This window comes from Heloderma suspectum, chromosome 5 (genome assembly GCF_057233095.1).
Source record: "Heloderma suspectum isolate Gila_16-S chromosome 5, 16-S_ref, whole genome shotgun sequence".
NCBI classification, from domain to species: domain Eukaryota; kingdom Metazoa; phylum Chordata; class Lepidosauria; order Squamata; family Helodermatidae; genus Heloderma; species Heloderma suspectum.
The window spans coordinates 166037823-166062213 of record NC_139462.1 but is presented as its reverse complement, the minus strand read 5'-3'; the positions used below and the strand labels follow the sequence as shown (position 1 = coordinate 166062213).

Genomic DNA, 24391 nt, shown 5'->3' with positions numbered 1-24391 from the left:
TAATGGACCATATTAATTAATGTATTTAAAATTATTGTTGTAGTTATTGAATCTTTATCATGTGGTAGTACCTTCAAACAATTCAATAACCCCTTTTATTATATGAACCAATGACAATCCAAGTATTGTATAATGGTTAAGTAAAGCTTTTGCTATCTGTTTCTTTGTGTGTGTGTCTTAAGTGCAGGCCTTTTAAAGTAATTCACATTTAATTTGGTCTCAGGAACTGCCATTAGCCAGCCTACACACACTGCATGAATTGGGGATTCTGAAAAGTATTATTAGCTTACACTTTCATCATGTGTATGTGTGTGTGCATGTGTGTATCTCATAATGTTATGGTTTGGCCAGAAACTTCCCTGGTGGTTTCTTGCTTCTGGACTGGACTACCCAGACTAATATTGCAAGTGCCCAATCTGTCATTTGGATTAGCAGGGATCAGGACAGGCATTATGTGACATATTTCAGGTTTAGTTGGGCTATGAAAACGATTATTTTTGCTTTTCGTTTATATTTAGTCTCCATCTGCATGGTTTTGCTACCAATGTTGCTTTGTAACATAACTGCTTGCTGCTTGTTATTTATTTCTTATCTGTTCATCACTTTCCAAGGTTTGTCCTCAGAGGCTGCATATTTGCATTTTTATTTGCTTTCCCTAGAAACCTGTACATGGCCATGAATATTTCCAGGGTGAAGTTAAATTTGGATCCAAGGCTGCCACAAAGAATGCTGTAGCTCTAGGTAACACATTCAAATGCCTCACCTTCATGGATCACTTGGGGTTCCTTGTCTCTTCCAGTCAGCAAGGATAGATACTGAGCAAAGCTTCTAAATACACAAATATGGTAGCCATACCATACCTTATTAAGCCCACTTTTAAAAGCACACTGCATCATATACACCTACATGCCTTTAAAAAAAAAAAACTTGTACAAAAATAGGGGGAAATCAGAACTCCCCCCCCCCCTTTAAGCCTGATATGGGAAAAAATGGAGGGAAAACTTTCAGATCTCTTATGAATTAATTTCTCCTTCAGAATGGCTCTGATATAATTGAAAAATCCTTTAGCTTTTTAAAATAAACACTTCATTATATGAGAGGTTACACTGTTGGGTCATTAGAATTGCTGTATACTCAGCGGGTGCAGGAAGCAATAACTTCACTGCCACACGAGACTATGTTAGTAATTCCTTTTGGAGCAATTTAAAAAAAAAGTAATTCTAAAATATATGTTTCCCTGTCAAAGAGCTAAACACTCAGAATGCCATTGGGACATGTGTCATACTTAATAAAACAGCTTCTTTCACCCACTGAATCTCTCTCTTCAGCTTTTGATTTGTGATGCTATCCTCTGCAGTGTGACATGCTCTAACGTCATGGTGCATTACAGCCCTTGATTTTATCATGATGGAATAAATACTATTATTGTTGTACAACATGGCTAAATATCAAGATGTACTGCTCAATTTTAATACTGTGATCTATTAATTACTTTATGGATAAATTTGTTTATTGGGCATTTCATCTATAAACATGATTTTTCCTGCTTCTCCGTGCTAATGCTGGTATCATTCAAAGCCCAAATAATGCAACCTTCCATTGTGTTTCCCAGTGTTGATGACTTTTATCAACGTTGATTTTCTCATCAACTAGCAAAAACCTCTGCTTAGATGCCAACTTGTTTAGACACCTGGAGCATAGATCCTTGCAGCTCTGTCTCTAACACTGCATTCCATTAGTCATTATTGCGCAAATAAAAAATGACGTATTTATATTTTACTTCATAAATATATCAAATAGTACTGTTTTGTGTGTAGTACCTCAGGTTATATATAATACACTTCATATACACCTTAATACAAGGGCTGCAGCTCAGTTGGTGGAGCCCATACTTTTCAGGCAGAAGGTCCCGGGTTCAATCTATGGCATCTCCAGGTAGAGCTGAAAAAACCTTGCAGGCATGGCTTAAGTGCACTTAATTCTGTATTGGATTGTGGACAGCAAAAAATTCCCTCTTGCTTCAAAATATCCAGAATTTTTACATCTTTTCTCAGAACTTATTACTCATAAGCTCTATGCATTCATAAGATGCACTGTTTATTGAAAAAGAAATACTTATGTTCTGGAACACATAGCTATTGATAAAAGTGCTTTGGCCTGATTATGCCTTTGAAATATGCTCACATTGCGAACCATTAGCTAGTCATAACATCGCAATAGCATAAAGATTTTTTCTGTGCATTTTAATACTATTGCACAGACATATACCCATTCATGGCTTTTTATAGATAATTCTTAGGGATTTCAAGCCTATTTATGTTAGCTTTTATCAATACGTTTTAAAATAAAGCCCACAGAGCTGTGCCGTTTATGAAATGCCCATTAAATAGATGGCATGACACATCATGTGTGCTTAATCTGTTTCATATAAATTTGCTGTGAAAGTGCTGGGTCAATATGGATAATGTGCAGTCTGTTCTAAGCAGCCAGTTGTACAATAAGTATAATATGTGGGAGACAGTTATGGATCTCAGGAGTCCTTTCATCAGTGCATGTATTGAATTAATCTCCTCATAAATGCTCATTCGGAGTGCCAGAAGATAGTTCTGGTTGGTTGCCATGGCAGATATTATTCTTCATGCTCCTCTGGGAGTTACATGTTTATGAACTGTGAATGTTTTCAAGTTTATCACAGAAATAGACTGGTTAGTGTGCATTTTCTGTACGTACAGTTTCTTTTTCCAGTCCTATTCTCATTTTCTTTTCTTTTCCATTATGTTCTCATCAAAATGTTTTGAGAGATCTTTACCAATCTTCATTTTGTTTAAATCTGAACCAATCTATTTTTCATCATGAGGCCAACCTCCCCAAAGAACAAAACAACTGCATCCAAGGCTTTGTTACAGCAATATCTGACCAAAATTTCTTGACATACCTGCAAAAGAACTGATGGAATTTCCTAATAAGGAGATATGTATGAGCAGAAAAATTATCTTCAAAGATTTTTCAGACTTGGATATCTGTAGTTTCACATATTTAAAGACAAGAAAATATTGGGGTTTTGCAAGCTTCAGGGATATTCCAGTTGGCATGAACTGATGATGTTGAATTAATCTTAATCATTTAAGGGCATGTAACCAAATGTAATATTACAATGACACATATATTGCTATCCTGTTTTACAAATTGTTTTTGTTCATCCACAAAGGCTACATACACTGGATCTCTGTGGGCACCAGAGTTGCCTTCTTTGCTTTTCCTGGCAGCAGGCACTCCCAGTACATGGCTTCCCAAAGTAGTTTTTGGTGGGGCGGGTGTGTGTTGAGCTTGGGTGATTGAGTGCTGCAAGTTACTGCAAGGAAAAAGCCAAAAGCCACCCTACTGCCACCCCATTGTGTACATGGATTCCTTGAATGCATGCTATAGCCCCCACCACCCACCCGGACTGTAACCAAATGTTTAAAGCATATATCAAAGTTGTAGCTAAAATTTAAAAGAATTTAAAAAGAAAACAGATATGTTTCAGAATTAAGTTGCCTCAAGATAATTTTTAACCAAACATTATTTTTTCACTTCAACAACAGCAGCAACAAAATCCCTAGTCACATGGGGTAAGATACAACAATTAAACCCTTTGTCAAGAAATCTGTTTGTCTTCTGTGCTTTAGCAGCCTATACAGTTCCATTTCGTAGGCTGAGTCTGCACGTATTCATCCGGCCACCTGGGTTTGTTATCTCTGGCTTCAAGGCCAGAGAACCCTCACTAATTGGACTGAATCCATTCAGCTGAGTGTTGATGAGAACGTTCTTCCCTCCAGCAAATCTGAGCAGATTGTTTCCAGCTAGCACATGGTTTGGCTAGTAGAGATCACCTCAGATGTGCTAAAGGCTTTTGAGTATAAAACCAGTGGTGGGGGTGGGGGAAGATGCCTGCGACTTCTCTTGAGACCTTGGAGAGGCAGCTGGTGTGGTTCTCTCTGTGCCAGCTGCGAGGGGGAGAGGGTGGGGAGTGGGGAGTGGGGAGCTTGGACTCGGAGGTCAGAGTGCTGTCTCTGACCTCAGATCTGGGAATCTGAACTGTCCTATGGCCCCCCAGATGCTCTCTAGGGGCCATAGGATTGCTCTCCCCGTCAGTTTTGTTGTTTTGCCCTGTAAGTATGGTTTCCAAACATTGCTCTGATTCTTTTGTATGTTATTCCTTTTTCACTTTACCTTTCTGTAAATAAACTTACCTATTTGAATGTGATTTGTTCCATCTGGCCTTGATACCAAGTCCAGACCGTTCCCCCTGGTTATTGCTCGTGTTTATGGTTTCAGGCCTGGGGCTTTGAAATAGAGGGTGCTGGCTTGGGCCCTTGTGTCATAAGCCTCAGGGGTGTCCTGTAAGGTCTGGGAGTGCCCTGGCTCAGGCTGAGTTGGACATAAGGGTGGTGGCAGTCTATGTAGACCTTTTGTCCCTGCCTACATTGGCAGGAGTTAGGATACCCCTCCCTCCTTCACACTGTCTTAAACAACAGAACTAGGAGACTGGAGCAAACAAGGAGAACTGCAAACATTAAATGACAGTTTAATATGAAACTAAGAGCCCAGATTTCCATGTTTTTAACTGAGGTTTCCAAAATACACTTCATCTTTTTAAATCTGTTTTGCTAGGATTCTGCTTGTATTCTGCAGGGCAGCAGCAGGAGTGCAGCCCATGGCACAGTGTGGGAGGTGAAAATGGCCCCCGGACCTCCTCACCCATGCCCTAGACTAAGGGGGCCACAGAATTAATCATGCTTTGGTCTTATCCAGGCTATGGCAAAGTAGTGTGATATTCAGCATTCCTTGTGAGGAGAACTCAGATTCCTTCCACATCTGATGAGAATGAGCTTGGCCCAAGAAAAAAAAAGCAAGAAAACCTTTGAGAAGTCCAAGAGTGAATTCCATGGAGTTTTCCATATGTCTGACATAGTTGTGCATTATGTTATTTATGTATATCCTATCATTGCACCAAACGGTGCCCAAGGCTAACAGCAATAATAGAAATACAATAAAATATAACAAAATACAATACTATAATAATAAGTTAATCAATGTGACTGACAAAATTTATTGTCAAGCTCTGCAAGGAGGGATTTTTTTTATGGATTGGGTTACAGCTGTTGCGTTTGACTGATTTTTGCAGCTGTTTTATTGTACTGTGGCCCAAATGCCCAGTCTAGATTCCCCCCTGCACCTACTGTTTGCATGCGGGGGGTGGGGGGGAGAAGCTTCCATTGGCCTGAACTGGAGCTTTCCCCAATGCAAATAGAACAGGGGAATTGATCCAGATCAGGACTGCACCAGCAGGCAAAGAATTAAAGCTGCCTACCCCCCTGTCCCCCAATGCCATGATATGGATCTAGGGCCCACAGCTGTTACTACTTTCTTAAAACCATTCACACAATTGCTAATTGCATGAATGGTGTCTTGTCTAGTTTGAACCTGTATAAGAGGCTTGGAGCTCAGAAATGAGAGGCTAAAAAAGAAACATTTAAATAAGGAGAGGCTTGTTCCAACCATAGTTAGGCACTTGCAAGTCCCATTGACTTCTGTGGAGGAGATTTAAACATGTACTGCCTTTCCATTGAAATCAGTGTACTTGGAAGTGTGTAATTTTGGCTACATCATGCCATAAGTATAAATTTGGAATTATTTTTGGCTGAAATATCCTCACTGTAGCCTCTGAGAAACTGCTCCACAATGAGCCACAATATCCAGAATTTTAACAGAAGGATTCTTCCGTAAAGGGAAGTAAACTGAACCTCCTTCCCTTTCTATACCATATTTATATTGCAATAAAGCCTGCAGACGTTAACCAAGTCAAGACCTTGTCATATTGTGTGCTGTGTCAATACACAGGTAATAACCCCCAAAGTCTGAAGAATAAACTAAGCTGTTGGTTTTAAAAAGATTTTATGATCACAGACAAATCGTCCTTGAGGCACTACATGAAAAAGCACAGCAGACAGCCCTTTAGAGCTTGGAACATATTAAGTAACTTGTTTTTCTTTCCCACCATAAATCAGTTATTCAGTAACAGCCAGAAGGAGAAAAAAGTACCCTCGCACCTTACAGCCTATTACAGCTAGTGTTCCGGAATTAATTTTCTCCAGTTGTCTTATTCGCAGATTTGAGACCCCACCCTTAAGTGAAATTTAATTACATTCATGCATATACTGAGGCCTGTGACTTCTATCAGCTCTTCGGTGGCATGCTATTGTGTGAGGCACATTGCTTGGTAAAAGCCATCTGCCTTCCACCACCTTTTTGTGTGTGGGATAGCCTGTCAATTTTGATGTGTCATGTTCACAGTAATCAGCCTTTCCTTGTACAATGTATTAACTCACCAACCCACTTTTCACAAATACTGCATAGTCAGTCCATGTGTGGGGAGGAAGCATTCAGTATGAAACTTACCACTATTGAAAACAGCACGGAGGACAAAAAACGTAAGGGGTATTTACACGAGGCTTTTACTGCAGGTCTGCTCCACCCCCAAGTCTATCATGTCAGATGATGCACATAGCTAGCATTGCGTTTTTTCTTGCCCTAAATTGTTTTGTTTTTCATACTTATTTTGTGGTGTGTTTTTTTCCATCGCAGCGGCTTTAGTGCAATTTGGCAGTCTGTGTGACTTCGGCTGGGCATGGGTTGGTGGAAGCGGCGCTGATTGGCAGAAGGGAAAGTCACATGGGGCGAGGGCGTGGGGGGAGCAGAGGGCTAAATGTCTACCCGGAAGTAACTCATTACCCTCAATTGCACTTTGCCTACAGGAGCAGAGGGGTTGGGAGAATTCCTTTGCCAGCCCTTTTTTGTAAAATTGCTCAGTCGCTGCCTCTCCCTTTATTCATCCACTGAGTGCTGGGTAATCATGCTTAATTGGAAATATGAATGGGCAAACTGGGCCGTACTTTGCCCGGGCTTAGGGGCACTGCCACAGCAGTATCTGTTGTTATTATCAATAGTAGTAGTGCTGCAGCTGCTCCCTCTCTCTGCTAGCCCCCAGCAGGACAACTGCTGCTGCTGCTGCTTCCCCTGCCCCAAACTCTTGTTTCTGCAGGAAAGCCTCTCCCCACCACCCCAAGCAGGAAATCACACACACCACAGGGGAAATTGGCTAGTATTTCTGGATGAAGAAGGTCAATGCACTCTGGCAGTTGTGAATGAAAGAACAGGGGATGCTAGTATTTCTGAATTAAGAAGGTTAATGCAGTCTGTTAAAGGGGCGGAACACGGCCATTGTGGGGTTGTGAATGAAGGAACCAGGGGGTGTGATTGCGAATGACTTAATCAGAGGCTAGTATTTATGAATGAAAATGGCTAACTAATGTGGTCTGGTGAAAGGGAGAAAAAAAGTGGGAAAGGAAGTCTGCTTCCAAAAGCACCCTCGGCATATTTACTCAGAAGTAAGATTCGTTCCCCCCCCCCCAAGTAAGAAATCTCCAAGAGTCTCTGGGAAGCCACCTCCCCTTCTGTGCATGTTTACTCAGAAGTAAGCTTCGCTCCCCAGTATGAAGTAAATCTAGCCCTCTGCACTCTCAAACAGGGGATTTATAAAGTTCAGCTGGATCCCCCGTCTTTCACAACTTCTCTGAGCAGGGGAGCATTGACAGGGGTGGGGAACAACTCATGTGCAGAGTAGCACCTACGGGGTTGATATTTTTCATGATGAAATCAGCTTTGGCCTGTGAGCATTACATGAAGCAAGAAAAGCTGGGTTTTAGGTAACACATATTAGGCTTTTCTTGCATCGTGTGCCACTGACAGACCAAAGCTGATTTCAGGAAAAAGCAGAGAAAAGCTGAAAATGCTTCTATATGCATTTCCGTGAAGATTGGCTCCTGGTGTGCTAAAGAACAACAGAAAGATTGTTAGCACTCCTGATTTTGGGGGAGGTGGGTAAGAACACATGCTTTGCATGTGGAAGACCTCTGGATACCCCACCCCACCCCGATCTGATATGAACCAGGTTTTTCTCTGTCTTTTTCTTTAGTACAAATTTTGTTGTGTACTATTACTACTGTGTGATTTCTTATCCATTTATCTTATTTTTTTGTGAGCATTTTTTTATTGCTTTTTAAAAAATTGTTGACACATCCATAGTAGTATTCCTTATGCTTCTTATTACCATAGTGATGCTTGCAGTTTTACTTGGATCGTTGTGACTGAAAGGGGAAAAAAGCTTTTTAGTGTTTTAGGAAAATAGGTTATTAGTAGTCATAGTTAAGAGCAGTGTTGATTCACAGTTGCCTTTTCAAATGTTATATTTCTAATGCATTTGAATCCTTTGCAGAGAAGCTATTTTGGCATTACATTTCTTTGTATCTTTTGGCAGAGGTCAATTATAAGCTCAGAGGTCAATTATATTATTTGCTAGACTGCTTATTTTGTGTTTCTCTCTGTGTGCATATTATGAAACTATGACAAATTTTCAGAGGGTTTTTAAAACTATAAGAGAATTACAGTTTGGCATTAAATATGGCACACTTCATGAAACCACCAAATTTGGATCTGGGCAAATCTGTACTTTAGATACAGGTGGCACAAGGCGGAGGAGGATATGCCCCAATTTTCCTTTCCACATTATCCAGGTTTGTATGGCATCCAAGAGTTTTCTAATGCCAAGCCACATGGCCTAATCACATACTGTTAGTATTAGAGTGTCATCATTAATCATAATAGTACATTACTTGCCATAACCTAGAGCAGAAACCATTGATCCTGATCAGCTGTAGTGTAAATAAGAACATAGACCAATACGTAACCCATCGTTTTTGCTCCGGATTTTTTTTTTTCATTACTTCCTTCCACAACTACTTATACATGTCAATGCTTGAATTGCAATATAGGTGACCTGTAGTCCCACAGGAGTACATTTTCCCCCTCTCCACTTTTGCCAAAACTGGGCCTTGGCAGTGTGTTGAATTTACAAATACATTAATCATTGTCAGCCTTCAATTGTGCAATGGTAGACTGAGAACCATTCAGCCTTGATCACTGCTAGGAATAATAGAAAAGACCAGGCGCTGAATGTTAATTTTAAAATACGCAGATGTTCTCCTACTGCTGTAGACTTACATCCAGCACCAAGGAAATGGCCACTATAAATTGTTTAATTCTTGCATTTATATACCACCTTTCTGCCAAGACACACAAGAAGGTCGTTTACTAATATTCAGACAAACAAATGTTACAAATGGGGAAATGCATGATTTTTACAAAGCCCCAATCTCAGGGAAGAAACAGGTTGCATATCTGTAACTGATCTTTATTGTCATCCATTGGCACTTAACTTTAAGATGAATCTGTTTTCATTATTCTGTCCCAGCCTAATGAAAAACCATACATGTAAACAACAGTAAGCTATCATAGGAAACCGCCTTATATTGAACCAAGCCATTGGTAAATCTGGCTCAGTATTGTGGGTACGTTTGGAAGATGTGTGTTATGGGTGCTCTCACAAAATGGCTGCCATAGGAGTGGCACTTGCTAGTGCACAAAATGGCTGCCATGGTGGACATGGTTGGTCACAAAACACTCATTTTCCAGAAGGCAAGCTGGTGAGACTATAGGAAAAGTAACGTTGCAAAGAACCTTAGTACAAGGCAGAGGTGGGGTCTGAGCTCCAAAACACAAAACCACTCTTGAACCCGCAGTTTTCTTCTCCAACACCCATTGAATGCAAGGCAAAACACACGTGGCTCAGAGACAAGTAACTTGACCAAGAAACTGAGTACATGGCAGAGGTGGGATCTGAACACCAAATGCGAAGTCACATATTTGCCCTCACAAAGGACAACAAAATACCCACGTTACGGAAGGCAAACTGGTAATGCTCAGATACATGCCCACCAAGGCAAAACACACACAGCACAGACAAAACGTCCTCCTTTCCACCCCATCTACCACCCCAGCCCTACCTCGGACACTCTCTATACCACCACTATTGCCAGTGTACCCTTTTCTCTTTTCTGGGTGGCTGGATACATTTCAAAATGCAGGGTGGTGCTGCTGCTGCTGAAGTTTTGTTTTCTAAAACATTTATATTCCTTTATTATTTACCATTCTTGTAAAAATGGTTCTTGGAGGTGTTATTTTGTTTTGCGGGATGCCAGCCTCCCAGTTAATATATAATAATTTTAAAAATCTGAAAAAGTTAAATAAAAATCAGGAGGGGCAGTGAGCTTGGCAGGCGCCAAAAGAGGTGTCTGTGGGCACATTGGTGCTCATCATGTTGGAGACCCCAAGCATACACCGATTGGTCCGGGCTCCTCAGGGTTGCAAACAGGAGTCTTTCACAGCCCTATATGGGGATGCCAGGGATTAAACCTTATGCATGCAAAACATGTGCTTACCACTGAACTACATCTCTTCCCCAAGAGGTTAACATAGAAGCAAAGGGCTATTAGAGCAAGAGGGGGCTTGGGTTCATAATCACAACCTTCCATTTTATACTTGCTAAAAAATCTCTGTCATCAGACATACAGGATCATAATATTTCATGCTCGGATTCCAAGGTTTGTGCTGTACATAGGCAACACAGCAGATTAGAACAATCTCTTTATTTTTTTACATTTACCATAAATCACAGCACAATAAGGCTGAGAACTTGAGAAAATTGCTCTAGGATAAGTGAATTAGTCCATGTTTGATTGGTCATGAATTCAATATTACTACTGTATTTTGCCTTCTTCTGGTGGTTTTACAATTAATTAATTTAGTTGTAGTTTTTAAGGCATTTAACTAAATGGGGCAGCAAAACTGCCTAAAGGAGAATTTGAATGCCACTGTTCAACCCTTGAGGATTTGTTTCCTTTCACAGTTGCTAGGATCACAGACAAAATAGTGCAGAAACTAAATTTAATTTGCTGATAGGTGAATTGGAAGTATAACTTCATAGCATGATCTTTTTGAACGTGTACATTTTAAAGGTACACAACCTTATGAAGCGGGTTCTGTAGGCATGGAGATCCCCTTCATCGTGAAGAGCTTCCCTTATCATTCCAACAAAGATTGTTCGAGCACATAATGCCTTTCCCAGCAATGAGAATAGAGCAGCCAATTTTTGCAAAAGCTCTACAAATGAATTATATTTTGGTGTTGATTTTGATTTATAAATCCCTAAATGGCTTGGGGCTCTCAGTAGCCATTCCATTCTCTACTTCTCATCCATTTCAGCATGAGCGCTTTATTTACCATCCCAGTTATTCTTTCTCTTGGAAAGCAGCATGAGCTTTTACCAAAAGAGTGACAAGACTTTTGTGTTTAAGTTGAGTGGGAGGGGGTTTTAAGCTGTTACAGATACACTTGTAGTGCAGGCAAGTGTTGCTGGAATTTCATGAACAATTGAGAGTGCCATCCCATACTCAGCAACCTGAGAGTAAGTCCTAGTGAACTCAGTGGGACTAACTTCTAAGTTGGCCCTGTGCCCTACTTTACAGAGGACAGTCCTCTGTCTAAAGTGCTGCCAGGCCCAGGTCCAGGTCCAGTTTAAAGACAAACCCTAAGAAGGGAGAACAAGGAGGGGTCTTGAATTTCCCCATCAACACTTAGCACCTGGAGAGCAGACACACAGCACACCTGGTCACAGCCCTCCACAGTATGGTGTGCATTTATATTTAAATTATAATTAATTTAATTATAATTAAATTATTAAATTATAATGATTTCTAAATTTCCATCTATATAAATTAGCGTATGCACATTTTATGCAAAGCGGTGTCTTCTTTTGACCTCTTTTTTTGCAATTCATAAGTGACCACCCTACTTACTTCTGAGTAGACATGTATAGAATCGTACTGTAAGTTAACATACAAATGGACAGAACTGGAGCAACGAACCTGTCTTGTAAAGTTCTCACAAGCTCTATGCTCATTTTTTCTTTCATCAACTCAAAGAATGATTGAATTGAGATAATATTGACTAGATTAAAAACTGGATTTGTTTTTTCATTCTACCTTCAGATGCAGTGTTTGCTTAACTTGCATCATTTTTATGCTTTATTTCCTTTTTTAGCAAATGAAGTTGGCAGCAGAGTCCCTGAAAGAAGAACCATGCTAGGATGATAAACTGAGCAGCTACAGAAGAATAGTCTACAAGTATTAACAAGAAATGCCTGCTATTTTCACTTGATTCTTGTACTCCATGATAGAGCATGATCTTATTCACCATTAAAAGCCTCATTGAAAGAAACTTCTTTTCTTTCTGAAAACCATACAGCATATAGACCTTGAATGAAGCCTATGCCAGATCTGGTTACAATCTATAGCCATGAATTTGATATGAAAGTATCATAGGGCACAATCCTATGCAGGTTTAGACAGGAAAAAAGTCCTACAACTCCCAGCATTCCCCAGCCAGCCATGCTGGCTGGGGAATGCTGGGAGTTGTAGGACTTTTTTCTGTCTAAACCTGCATAGGATTGCGCCCTTAAGGATGCAAATATTAATTATAATAACCATAATCTTGAGCAGCAGCTTTTTAAAGATTCTGGAAGCAGCAGTACTTAATTAACAGCTTTATATTCCCCATGGCAGTTAAACAGTTATATCTTCATACTCGAATATTTAATCATATTATTTTTTTGTAGACAGCTTATTAGATCGTTACCTGTATTTAAGAAGAAATGAATCTAAATCTTGTTTACTGTAAAATGTGATACATAAATTTGCCCCATAGGACCAATGCAGTGGAAGGTTGGTTTGTTTTACAGAAATGTGTACTGTAAAATGTATGAGACTGTATATTGCACTATTTTAACTTTAAATCTGTGTGCCCCTGTCAAATTATTAATGTTAAGGACCTGGAAAAGAAAGCATTTGGCATGAAGGAAAGCTCACTGATCTTGATCTAGTCCCATCGAGATGTAAGACTTAAAATGTTCTTGTGTATTGTTTCTACTCAGCAGTAACTTCCACTTTGCTGGGTCATTAAACATAGGCTGTATCAAATAGTAGTTTCATCTAACTAGCAAGAGAGCCATTAAAATATTTCGTCATTCTGAATCTGTCTCCCTGTGTGTATCAAAATTCTTGTTTGTGGCATATGTTTATGTGTTCCATACTTTGTTTCTGGTGAACTTTCAAACAAAGGTCTTGCAGTTGTTAGTGCTGTGATATAGCCTGTAATTGAGGCAGTACTTCCTTCTCCGTAAAACCTTTTGGAGTTAGAGAAGAAACCTTAGTAAAGTCACTATTAAAATAGGTGTATATATTGCGGGAATGTCCAGTATATTCCAGGCCCCTTTTCCACATGTTCAGCTTTCATTAAAAGGAAAAGCATGCAAGCAGTATTTCTACCCATTAGTTACAAAGAAGTAGATATGCACGTGTGCAAACACACATACTTAATGGGCCTTTTCATCTCAACATTTTTGGGTATGGGCCTGCCAGGTACAGAGGGTGACGAAGTCTGAATTTTAAGATCACCTGCCAGTGGCTAATGTGAATCAATGCCACCCATACGTCACCTTTTTGTGAGATGAAACCAGAACCATCTTTTAGGGTGCAATCCTAGCGGGTTAGTCAGCCACCTCTGAACTCAAGAGACAGCCAACTATCCAATGCCAGGCAGGTGAAGTACAGAGGGGATCCTCTCCTCTGTACTCTGGCCACCCTGCATTTGTGGCTAGACAGACAATTTTGTCTGTCTAGCTGGGGACGTCAGAGCGGGAGGGGGAGGCTGGAAGGCGCATAGGAAGCATCCTAACTATGCTTCTGCGGTTATGAGTGAAGAGACAGAAGAACCATGTTATCTACAAGGCGGTGGGGGAGGGGAGCACAGTTTCTGAGAAACCGATAAAACCTAAGGCTATCTGGACACTGTCTAGTGGCCATAGGATTACTCTCTTATGCACATATCTTATCCTGAAATGTAATCCAAAATTAGAGTTTGGCGCAGGGGTGAGGAATCTCCAGCTTGCAGAGGTTCTCCATCTGGCCCACAAGCTTTTTCTGTAGGCCTTGCCTCTTCTCTGCTCTTATCTCCTATCATTAATTAGAGATAACCATTCAAAGGCATTTAAACTTTAAAGACTTCACTGGGTAAAGTTTAAATAACTTTAAATTTTAGAAGTGAACTGTTCTTTGCATACCTGAAAAGTATAGGACTTACTCCTGAGTAGACATGCCTAGAACTGAATTGTGGCTTGTATGGAGATATGTCTGAATTGGTACATCTGGCACCACCCACTTTGTTTTGACACCACAGCCTTTGCCCTTGGCCCTGTGCACTGCTGGAATATGACCCCCGAGACTCTCCCCAAATTGGAATTCAGCCCCCAATGCCAAAAAAAGGTTCACTATCCCTGGTTTGGAGGATTAAAATGCAATTATGAAGTATAGAAAAATCGATGTTGTTACACCAGAGAAATGCTGAAAATACAGTAAAAATTAGTGCTGAGCTGAAACACTCTGCAAAATGCACATCCTTCAGTGATTTTGGTAGGAGTTATGAACAAGGGTGAAACATGCTTGCAATGTTCGTCTTAGCAGTCATATAAACCAGGTTAAAGTTCCCTGCCTTCTAAATTGGTTCTGGGACTTCACCACATAGCTGAAGTTTGATGGCACACTCACACTATGATCCCTGAGTAGTTTGAATCATCTCAGGAACAACAGGCTGCAGTTACACTGGGGTATGAGAAGAATTGTTCTACATACACACAAGGGGACCTGTGATTTCATCCCTACATGCACCCCACTGCGAACCAGCTCTTTAGGCATGGCCAATTCAAGATATCCTACCACACCTCTGATACTTCAGCTGGTCCATAGATATGTGGCATTTTGCATTGCTAGCCAAAATGGGCCTCGTAAAACAAACTGGAGAGGGGGTATTAACTCAAAATTATTTCTGCTGCAGAGTTCTGTGCAGATATTGTCCACTATGTCAAAATGGGGAGAGAAGAAGTGGCTTTTTCTGGCATCCAGGAAGGAAGCAGAATTGCACTTCTCACTGAACAGCAGGCTGGTGCAGCTTAAGAGCTTCCAGGAGCCAGGCTGTTGTTGTCAAGGGGCATGTTTCCTTGGTAAAAACTGGGCAGTAATAGACTGACCAATACTACATTTATATAAGCAAGACTGGAAAGAAGAAACCCCCTTTTAATGTATACCACATTTGTGCTTCCCCATCTGAAAACTATCGTAAACAGTCAGTGCTGCACATATGGAAGGAACTGGATACCAGGGACAAAATGAGCAAAGTTAATACTTAGGAACATCACGAATCCATATATGCCCACTTTAAAACGTAAGCAGAATACATTATAACAATATTATGCAACCTAAAGTGTCCCATGTTACCAGAAATTCACATACTTGAGCATAGGGAATATGGAATGTGCAGGATGATTAATGTAATTAATCACCTCATAAATTTAGTCTGTGTCCATGAGTTTTCTTACCACATAGCATATTCGGTCATGTATTGTTAGGAGTATGTTTTTTTGTTTTTTGTTTACATTGGATCAGGTATGAATGCTGTAGTTGGGCAGCTGAAGGCATATGACTTGTATGAGACTGTAACACAATTCAATTAAATAAGTGTATTTTTGTGTTAAAATGAGCCTATGGCAAATATCTGTACTGGCACTAAAAGTCATGCTGCATGAGATAAAGCCCAGCATATTTGCTTTGATTCTTAAGTTTCTCATTGAATATCTAGCCACAAATGGGAAAAAACTGGCATTTTTACATAGAGTCTGAATACATGCACCATCCTATGGGGATAGGCGAACTCGGAGGCGACCACCTATCCAATGCAGGGCAGGAGAAGCACGCAGGGGATCATTCCCTCCGTGCTTCTCCTGCCCTGTATTTGTGGCTAGACAGCTGATTGCGGCTGTCTAGCCACAGGAAGGTGGAGCAGGGGAGCAGGCTGCCTACCCCGCCACGGAACACCCACCCCGGAACGCCCCGTTTTGGCTGCTCCGCACTCCTCTTCCAAGCATGGCGCACGAGGGTGTTCCGCGCTGCCTCGCAGGCAGAGTGGAAGGTGGAGAAGGTCAGTTCTCCAGGAACTGACCTCAGAGTGTGGGCTCCGAGGTCAGTTCCCAGAAAACCACATATCCTATGGCCTTCTGGCCACTGACTAGCGGCTATAGGATTGCTCCCTTAGTTATTTAAATCTGTCTTTCAAATAACATTTTCGTTTGTCTTCTAGGAGCCAAACTATATGTGACATTAAACAAATCTTTGTATGTAAACAGGCAAATTGGCACCAATGGGAGATTTACTTCCAATACAAATAGTAGATTCAGAGAAGCAATTTTCATTTGCACCCCAGTGGGGAAGGAAAGGGTTAAACTCACCCCTGCAGCAATTCAGAGAACTCACTCCCTCAGCAGCTATTTGCGTTTTGTTTTAAAAAATGTAGATTTAAAATTATCTTTAGGCAGCCTTTATGGGTAAAACCCTCTCTACTTTAACCACAAAGATGCGTTAACATCATGTCTAGTCTGGCCCTCAGACAGCTTTCTAATTTCCGAAACTTTCAGGCTACTTCATTGCTACTCTTGTCTTTAAATACAGAACACATGTAAAGCAATCAGGATCATAAGATTGGGCATTATATTACATTCTCAGTGGAGCACTGGGTGTTTTTCCCTCTATGGAAAGAAAAGCTTGGCGTGATCTCCCCCCCCCCCCACTACCAACTAAACCCACTTCCAGCTGTGGGCTTTATCTTCAACAGGAGCAGCAGGAGGTTGAAGAGAAAGCCCCTCATTTGGGAACCTATTGATTCACCTTCCCTTCTCCACCCTTTCATGATGTGACTTGGCTCTTTAGCCTGAGTGTATAAAACCCAATCTTTCACAAATATGCTCTCAGTTTTACATTGGCAAAAATAAAGTGATTTTTAGTATGTTCTACAAGTGACTGGATCCAGTTATTCCATTAGGATTTTAAAAATAATTTAACATTTTAGCGATTTTAGCCAAGACAGGCAGGATAGTGAGGATAGAATAAAGTATAAAAACTAGTTCACATTATAAGCTTAAAGTTCCCGGTTAATTATAGCAGTATATAAACACACACACAGAGTGCTTTGGCATGTAATTGCACGCACCCCCTCCCTCACACACACATCCCAACAGTTTTAAGGCAATGCTTGCAGAATACAAGGGATATACACATCAGCATATACTTATTCTATGGACATGAGATGCTACTCATAATAAAGGGCATTCTTCTTGTGGGTTCTCATTTTGCCACAATCTTTATTTGTACATACCGGAATTTTCAAGGCAACAAAAGATTTGCACATTACTCCAGTATGCTACACCTGGTATGAATGATTATATAATATCAGTCAGTACCAGTGCACCATCAAGTTACCTAGATGTAGCTCACTCTCCAAACAGCTACACTCACCAAGAGGCACTGTTCTGTAAAAAGTATTAAAAAAGGAGTGTCTCTCCAGCTGGAGGAAGAGCTGTGTTACATATTTTATTCTAAGTCACTTCAGAGGAGTGGGAGTGCGGGAGAAATAAAAAACTGAATATGTAGTGAATGCAATTCCCATTGATATACCCAGATAACTGCTTTGGATTGAAGCCAAAATGTGGATTACAGGCACAACCATGAGGAAGACTGCACTGCTGGCCAAGGCAACTAACACTGCACTTCGGAGTGGTGTGACCTTGCTAATTAAAAAAGTGTTTGCTAACTCTGGAGTACAAGGTTGTTGCAACAAAGCTGTGACCAAAGAAACTCCAATTTACCATTTTACATAGACCTTATATTTTCAAATATATTGTATGTGATATTACTGATGTGCACATTACATGAGAATACATAACTTTTTTTTTGCAACAGAGGTCTCAGGATGCCAAATGAGTTCCTCCTCTGACCATGTGACAAAACACACACATTGCACGTACCATGCCAGAATGCTACATGACCTGAGAGAATGTGATAAATAGGACTTTAAATTTTATGTAGACAGCTTTATATATAAAGATCAAGATTTACAAGTCATGTTTCAAATTTCAGCTGTTTATTTCTGTGATAATATTCATAGTTAAATTTTCCATCTGCTTTAGCAATGTTACTTGACCAATAATTACTTCGTATGCTTTTATTTCATCTTTGTGGCCTCTGCACAGTCCCACAACAAACACAAAGCCCTATCATTTGGGGCATTTGGTGTGAAGTAATGGCAAACTGAACACTGTTGCATCATACTCCTCTCGAAGGCAGAAGACACAGAGAGAATGGTCAACTGACTGAGCAGTTTTAACCCCGCAATTTTTGCATTTTTATAGTAAAGCTTTTGAGCCATCTTGAGCAAATAAAAAAAATACAGTTCACACAAACACACGCTTTCATTTCCTTTTCCAGTTGTACTATCGTAATTTTTCTTCTCAATTTCAAAACAAGATAATCATCGTTCAAAGAACAAGGCATTCCTAAATACACCTATCTTTGTGGTGGCTCAGAAAAAAACTGAGGAGGGAGGTGTGCTTCTCCTGGCATAAGTGGCAGATGAGTCTGCTGAAGGAAAAGGAATACTGCTTAATGCTCTTTAGAGAACTCTAGAAGTTGCCACAATTTGCCCTGCACATATGCAATTCCCAGTGTGTGACCGCACAGAGAGCCACTAAGTGAACATCAGTTACAGGTAAATGCAACCCTGTTTTACTTATCACAACAGAGTGCCACAGTATGTCAGCTTCTCATGTCCTCAGTGCTGAAAGAGTAGCCATACTAAAGAGTATATAAAGTTGACATGGAAGTCATTTATGCACCAATCAAGAGGTCATTTTTATTAACTGGATTTTTTTTTTCATTTGTCACACACCATGAATGTTTATACAATGAAGAAAGCCAAACATCGCTGGAAGCAACTGACAAAGATCAACTGATATTTCTGTACCCTCCCAAACACGTGTAGCTTTTCTCCATTCTGTTCTGCTTAATTTCACTGCTACTTGTAAAATTCTGTGTCAAGATTGTCACATCTTAAATACAGGTAAGTTGCTAGAGGTACATTATATACACATACAGAAAAATACAAGACTAGTTGCTTTCCACAATATTTAATTTATATGGTACGGTAACTATATGCAACTTGTAAAGACAGGTTTAAGGGGTACAAGGAACTGTTACTTGCTCTATAATAGTTTGGTCCAATATATTTTAATGTAGTGGTTATTCTCTCCCTCCTTGAACATGACAACGTAATACAACGTACAACACATGCACAATCATTCACCTGTGAACGAATGGATAAAAAGACAACACTCAAGCTAACATCTGTACACCCAGAGGTTCACTCAACCATACACAACTAAATAAGGCTATTTTACAGCCATACAGCATAAATGGTCAACACTGCTGTTCTAAAGTGAGCACCATATATACACATTTGTATATAAAAACAGGAAACAAAAAACACCTGGGGTTAGTCAAAAGGTGCCATTCCAAGGCTGTACATAATGTGTGGAAAGAATATTTACAATACTTGAAAATAAAAAGCTGCAACAAAGTTTATTGCCAATGCCCTCTATAAACTTTCTCCTGTTGTTTTTTTTTTAATAGATGCTCTGTTGACTCATCTGTGTACTGTCCATATTTCTGGCCCTTTGTAAGATCCCTGCTCAAGAAAATTTCAAGCAAATCTGTTCTATGGCTTCGCCCACACATCTGTTTTTGTAGCTTTTGTGTGTGCGTGCATACGTATGTATCACTGGCATAGCATGATAGGGTGTTTTTAAACTAAATTGCAACAATAGTTTAAAAAACTAAAGCAACATGTTTCATTTATGTCTTGCTACACTTGGAAAGTGAAAAGGTATAGGCCCCAACTAGGTTAGATATTGAAATATGCTGCACGATTTAGAAATGCAGCCTAACTGTGAACATGTTTACTTGGAAGTAAGCCATGCTGAATTCAATGGAACTTGCTTCCTAGTAAGTATGCTTTAGATTATATTTTTAGCAAGATTTACACACTAAAAAAAGCCAGTGTGAACAAATAATAATCAAACAGTTCTTTGGTGCTCTACAGTCTACAATGTAAATGAAATGCATTCTACTTGACCATTTTGCTAGCATTAAGATACTAAACTATGTAAACTCTCTCAGTCAGTGCCTGTCTGGGTTTTTGCTACATAATACCATCAATTCTTACCAGCATTGCTTTGAAGACCCAGTGCACAGAGCATGAAAAAATAACATTCTTGCCTTTCCCAAAACTGGGAATATGCAATATATTTTATTTTAGATAGAAGTTCACAAAAGTTATTTCATCTGGTCAAAAGTATCCTTTTGTACAGAAAAAAGTGCCAACACATTCGTCTGCTGGCATTTCAGTAGCAAGGGGTTAAAAAAGGAAAGCTAATAGCAGTGAAGAATGTAAAAGCAAATTGATCCATGCCAACTTGTGTTATCTGACTTGATTTGGAGAGAGAGTTATTGAAGGGAATTCAACAAGACAATTTTATGCCCCAAACTAAATTTGGTATTAGAATTTTTCTTGGATTTGGTATTGATGCAATGATGCATTTTGAGATCTATGTGCTTAGGTCACATAACGTTAATGCACTCCAGTTTAGGATCTCTGTTAATCTGAACAGAACCCTATTCTATTCAAATTCCAGCAACTGTTTCTACTCTCCATAACTTTACTAGAAATATCTGGTTAAGTTAACTGGAAGCAGTTGTGTATTTTGAAGCACTTTAGATATAACCAATGCTACACTGAAGTGATAGCCACCCATCTTAATTGTCCAATCATTTGTATACACAGAGGAGATGAAAATGAGATGCCAGATTACGTCCTTAAAGTAATCAGCACTCTGTGAAGCTCCCATTAATATTGAAAACAGGCTGTGAATACTAAAGGGCAGGGTGGGGGGACAGACTTTGAAGATACAAACTTCAAGCCTTTTAATATGTTTATGACCAGTTATTTACAGGAACTGATCTATTGGAATACATCTCTCAACAGTCACACAAATTGGTCCATTTAAGTGTCTTGCACTATACCTAACAACTGCCATGATACACACTGATAATGAACATCTCTTCCCTTGAGTTGGGGAAAAAGACTCGAAGCAGATGACTTTATAATTTTCCTTTGTTATATAGTTTTAAAAAGATTGTCTGCATGTAACAATATTTCTATGGGGAAAAGCTGCCATAAGGATTGGGTTTTGTTTTTTTAAATCTTGTCTGTACCAAAACAAGATCTTCAGTTCAACCACCACCTCATGCATATTATTAGTTTAAGACAAAGATGTGGGATTAAAAATCATAGTTCAAGATTCCTTAATTTTCAGTGCATTTATGCTTTGTACAAGCCTTGGAAATCTGAAAGCTCACAGAAGAGTTTTCAGTATCAAAACATTATTGCTTTGGTTCTGTTGCAAACACATGAAATTATGCCACATCTCACATAGCATAGGTAACACAGAAGATCAGAACAAGATTGGACATTTCACAAAAAACAAAGCTCTCTCTCTCTCTCTCTCTCTCTAATTTAAGTGCAGAACATGAAACTACTAAGTGCTTCATTTACACTGGATTTGGACACAAGCCTTACTGTAATCCAGATTTTCTATAGTAAAATTATAAATGTAAAAAAGTTACATAAATCCTGGCTTGTTGGGAACAAAACAAAATTGGCTAGCAGCATGCACAAAATCATGCATTGTCATATCAAGCAAAACTAAATTAAAATGTAATAAATTACTGCTCAAAGCTGGTTTTAAAATATTAAGCAATGACAATCAAGGGATTCAGTGAAATAAAGTATTCACAGCTCTGAACAGGAAGATTGGTGATGTCAAGTAGAATGGGTTGAGTCCGGTTATTGTCAAACAACGTGACAGCAAGTAGTTTGACCGGTGGTACACAGCAGTCCCTCCTTCGGGTTTCGCTGAATATTCACAGATATTGTTTTTTCACACAGAGGTAGTTGTAGCACGTTATTTTTCAAGTTCTTGCTCTTTATTCGTTCTAATTCATTTGCAGTGTCTGACATTTGGTCAGAAAAGAATTTTATGCCACTCAAAGATGAAGTTGTATTTACACTCCCAGTAGAACTTATGCACATTTTCCATGTTGATTTCTCCTGCACCTTAACACTAGAAAATGAGATGGTGTTTTGTGGATCAATAATGTACTTAGTGCTACTGTGAATCTGTGAACCTAAGCAGAGGCTCATCAATTTGAGGCTTTCAACCAAGTTGCCTGCACTTCTTGATGACAACTGCATTGAATTACCGGACCCAGCACACCTGCGAGTAGAACCTGAATTGTTATTCGTGCTTCCACTAGAGCTACCAGAAGGGCTTCCACCCCCTTTATTGTTATCACTAGGGCTTGTTTTGTCTAGCCCTCCATTTCCGTTGCTTGGTTTTCCTTGTCCACTGCCATCTCCCTGATTGCCAGGAGGACCTTCGCTACTATCCCGTCTATGCCAGGAGTAAGTAAACCCACTGTCTTTATCTAGACGTCGCCTACTTTCAGAATCATCATCACTTGTTTCTGAGCTACTGCAACTAGATCCCCGACCCTGACTTTTCCTTCTGTGATAACGTTTGTGCACAGTGCTGGGTGAAGCAATATTCATTTTTAGCCTGCTAAGTTTGGGGGGTAAGTTCTCATCCATATCAAACTCATCATCAGACTCCCCTTCCTCAAAGATCTGATTGAGGACTGGAGCACTCTTACGGGAAGTAAGACGATTTGTAACTGAAGGCTTGCGGCGCAAAACAACTTGAGCTGAAAGGGAAACAGTCTTTTTATCTTCTTCATCCTCCTCCTCATCTTCTTCCACCCTAAACAAGCACTTCCGACCACTAGTTGTAGGTTTTAAGCTCACTGGAGGAACAACAGAAAGTGCTGGTCCCGCTAACTCAGGAATATCCTCCTTTTTTGCTGAATCATTAAGTGCCTTACTCCTGTGACCATTAAGAACATTTTCAGCACTGCGAGCTGGAGACTGAGGAACAGCTCCATGGGACAGAGGAGAAGCTGTAAGGTCATCTTCTAAGTCTTGAGGAACATCAATTTTTGTCGGCCATGATTGCCTAGAGCAAGTGAAAAAAGTAAACAGAAAAATACAATTTTAGTGACTCTAAAGTGCAAAGAAATCTTCAAAGTTAACATCACAGGGGGTATTTGTTATTTAAAATATGTAATAGCAAAATTTGGCATGTCATTTTAGAATTGACCAAGGAGGCCAAGAACTAAATTTCTACTGATCTGCCTGGTTCCAAAGAACGGAACAATTTGTTCTGTCAGATTGGATAACCAAAGTAGCTTTGGCCTTAGGTTTCTCAAAGCTTCTTGGTCCAACACTCTGAAGACTTTCAAAAGCAATTTCTGATATGGTGTGGGAATCTGCTGTGTAAAGAAAAAAAGGTAGAAAATTCCATTCAGCATGCCCACACACAAACTCTCTGGATCCCAATCTTTGAGTCTGTAGCTATCCTAAGAAGGGTGGGATAGGCATTTTATAATAAATACAATTTAAAATCTTTCTTTCTCAACAGCATTAATTCCTTAACATTTTTAAAGCATTAAAGTGATTATTATTATATTGATGTAATCTCCAGGGGGTATAGAACTGAAGGCCTGAGGGCAAATCCAGCCCTCCAGCTTTCCACAGAAAACTGTGGCTCCTTCCCCTGGCCCATCCCCTTCCTCCCCAACCACTAACCTTTTGGTGGTTTTCCAGATTTTATGCCGTTTTTCTCCGTTCCAAAAGGAGAGGCATTTCAGCTTAAAGCTTAGGGAGCAATCCTATGGCATATGTTGTTGTTCTGGGAACCGACCTCGGAACCTGTGCTCCAAGGTCGGTTCCCAGAGAACCGACCTCCCCCCACTTCTGCGCTGCCACGGAGGCAGCACGGAACAGCCCCATCCTCCGTGCTCACAAGATGAGTGCAGAACAGCCGGAAAGGGCCATGGCTGGGGGCATTCCAGGGTAGGGAGAGCATAACTGCCTGTACGACACATCTGTCAGGGTGGAAACTGAGCCCATAGAGCCCCAGAGCAGTTCTGATTCTGAGGAAGAACAGCAATCTGTGGGAGAAGAGCTCGCTCATCTCTCACAAGCACAGCTGCTGGCAGAGATTCCTCCTGCCAGCATTCCTGGGATAGATAGTGACCCTGGCAGTGAGACAGCACTGGAGGGGGTCTTGCGGGATGCTTGGCACAGACGCAGGGAGCGACGACAGGTGGAGGGCGCCGAGAGGAGGCGCTCTGCTCATTTGGCACTAAAACAATGGTCGCGTCCCGAGGACCCAAGGGAAAGAGGGAGGATCTCTCCATAGCCCATAAGTTCAGAGTCTTCCCGCGGTTCTCCTTCAAATGGGGACCAACTGCCTTACCTGGAGCTTAGGCTACTCTGCTAT

General features: G+C 40.3%; 2 protein-coding genes across 8 annotated transcripts in view; one reads left to right on the top strand and one right to left on the bottom strand.

The window, feature by feature from the left end:
* Positions 1-13048, top strand: part of ANO10 (anoctamin 10) — an 87727-nt gene extending 74679 nt beyond the window's left edge. For 3 of the 5 annotated variants that reach the window (XM_084858240.1, XM_084858235.1, XM_084858236.1), the window contains 2 exons: positions 12040-12321; positions 12444-13048. In XM_084858240.1, the coding sequence (XP_084714366.1) occupies positions 12040-12084 (45 nt within the window). In that variant the 3' untranslated portion in view covers positions 12085-12321; positions 12444-13048. Of the gene's footprint in view, positions 1-12039; positions 12342-12443 lie in introns of those variants that run through there. The other 2 variants (XM_084858237.1, XM_084858239.1) reach the window with 2 other exon arrangements.
* SNRK (SNF related kinase) overlaps positions 13028-24391 on the bottom strand; it is a 58740-nt gene continuing 47376 nt past the window's right edge. For all 3 annotated transcript variants that reach the window (XM_084858230.1, XM_084858231.1, XM_084858229.1), the window contains one exon: positions 13028-23062. In XM_084858230.1, coding sequence (XP_084714356.1) covers positions 21844-23062 — 1219 coding nt within the window. In that variant the 3' untranslated portion in view covers positions 13028-21843. The remainder of the gene's footprint in view (positions 23063-24391) is intronic.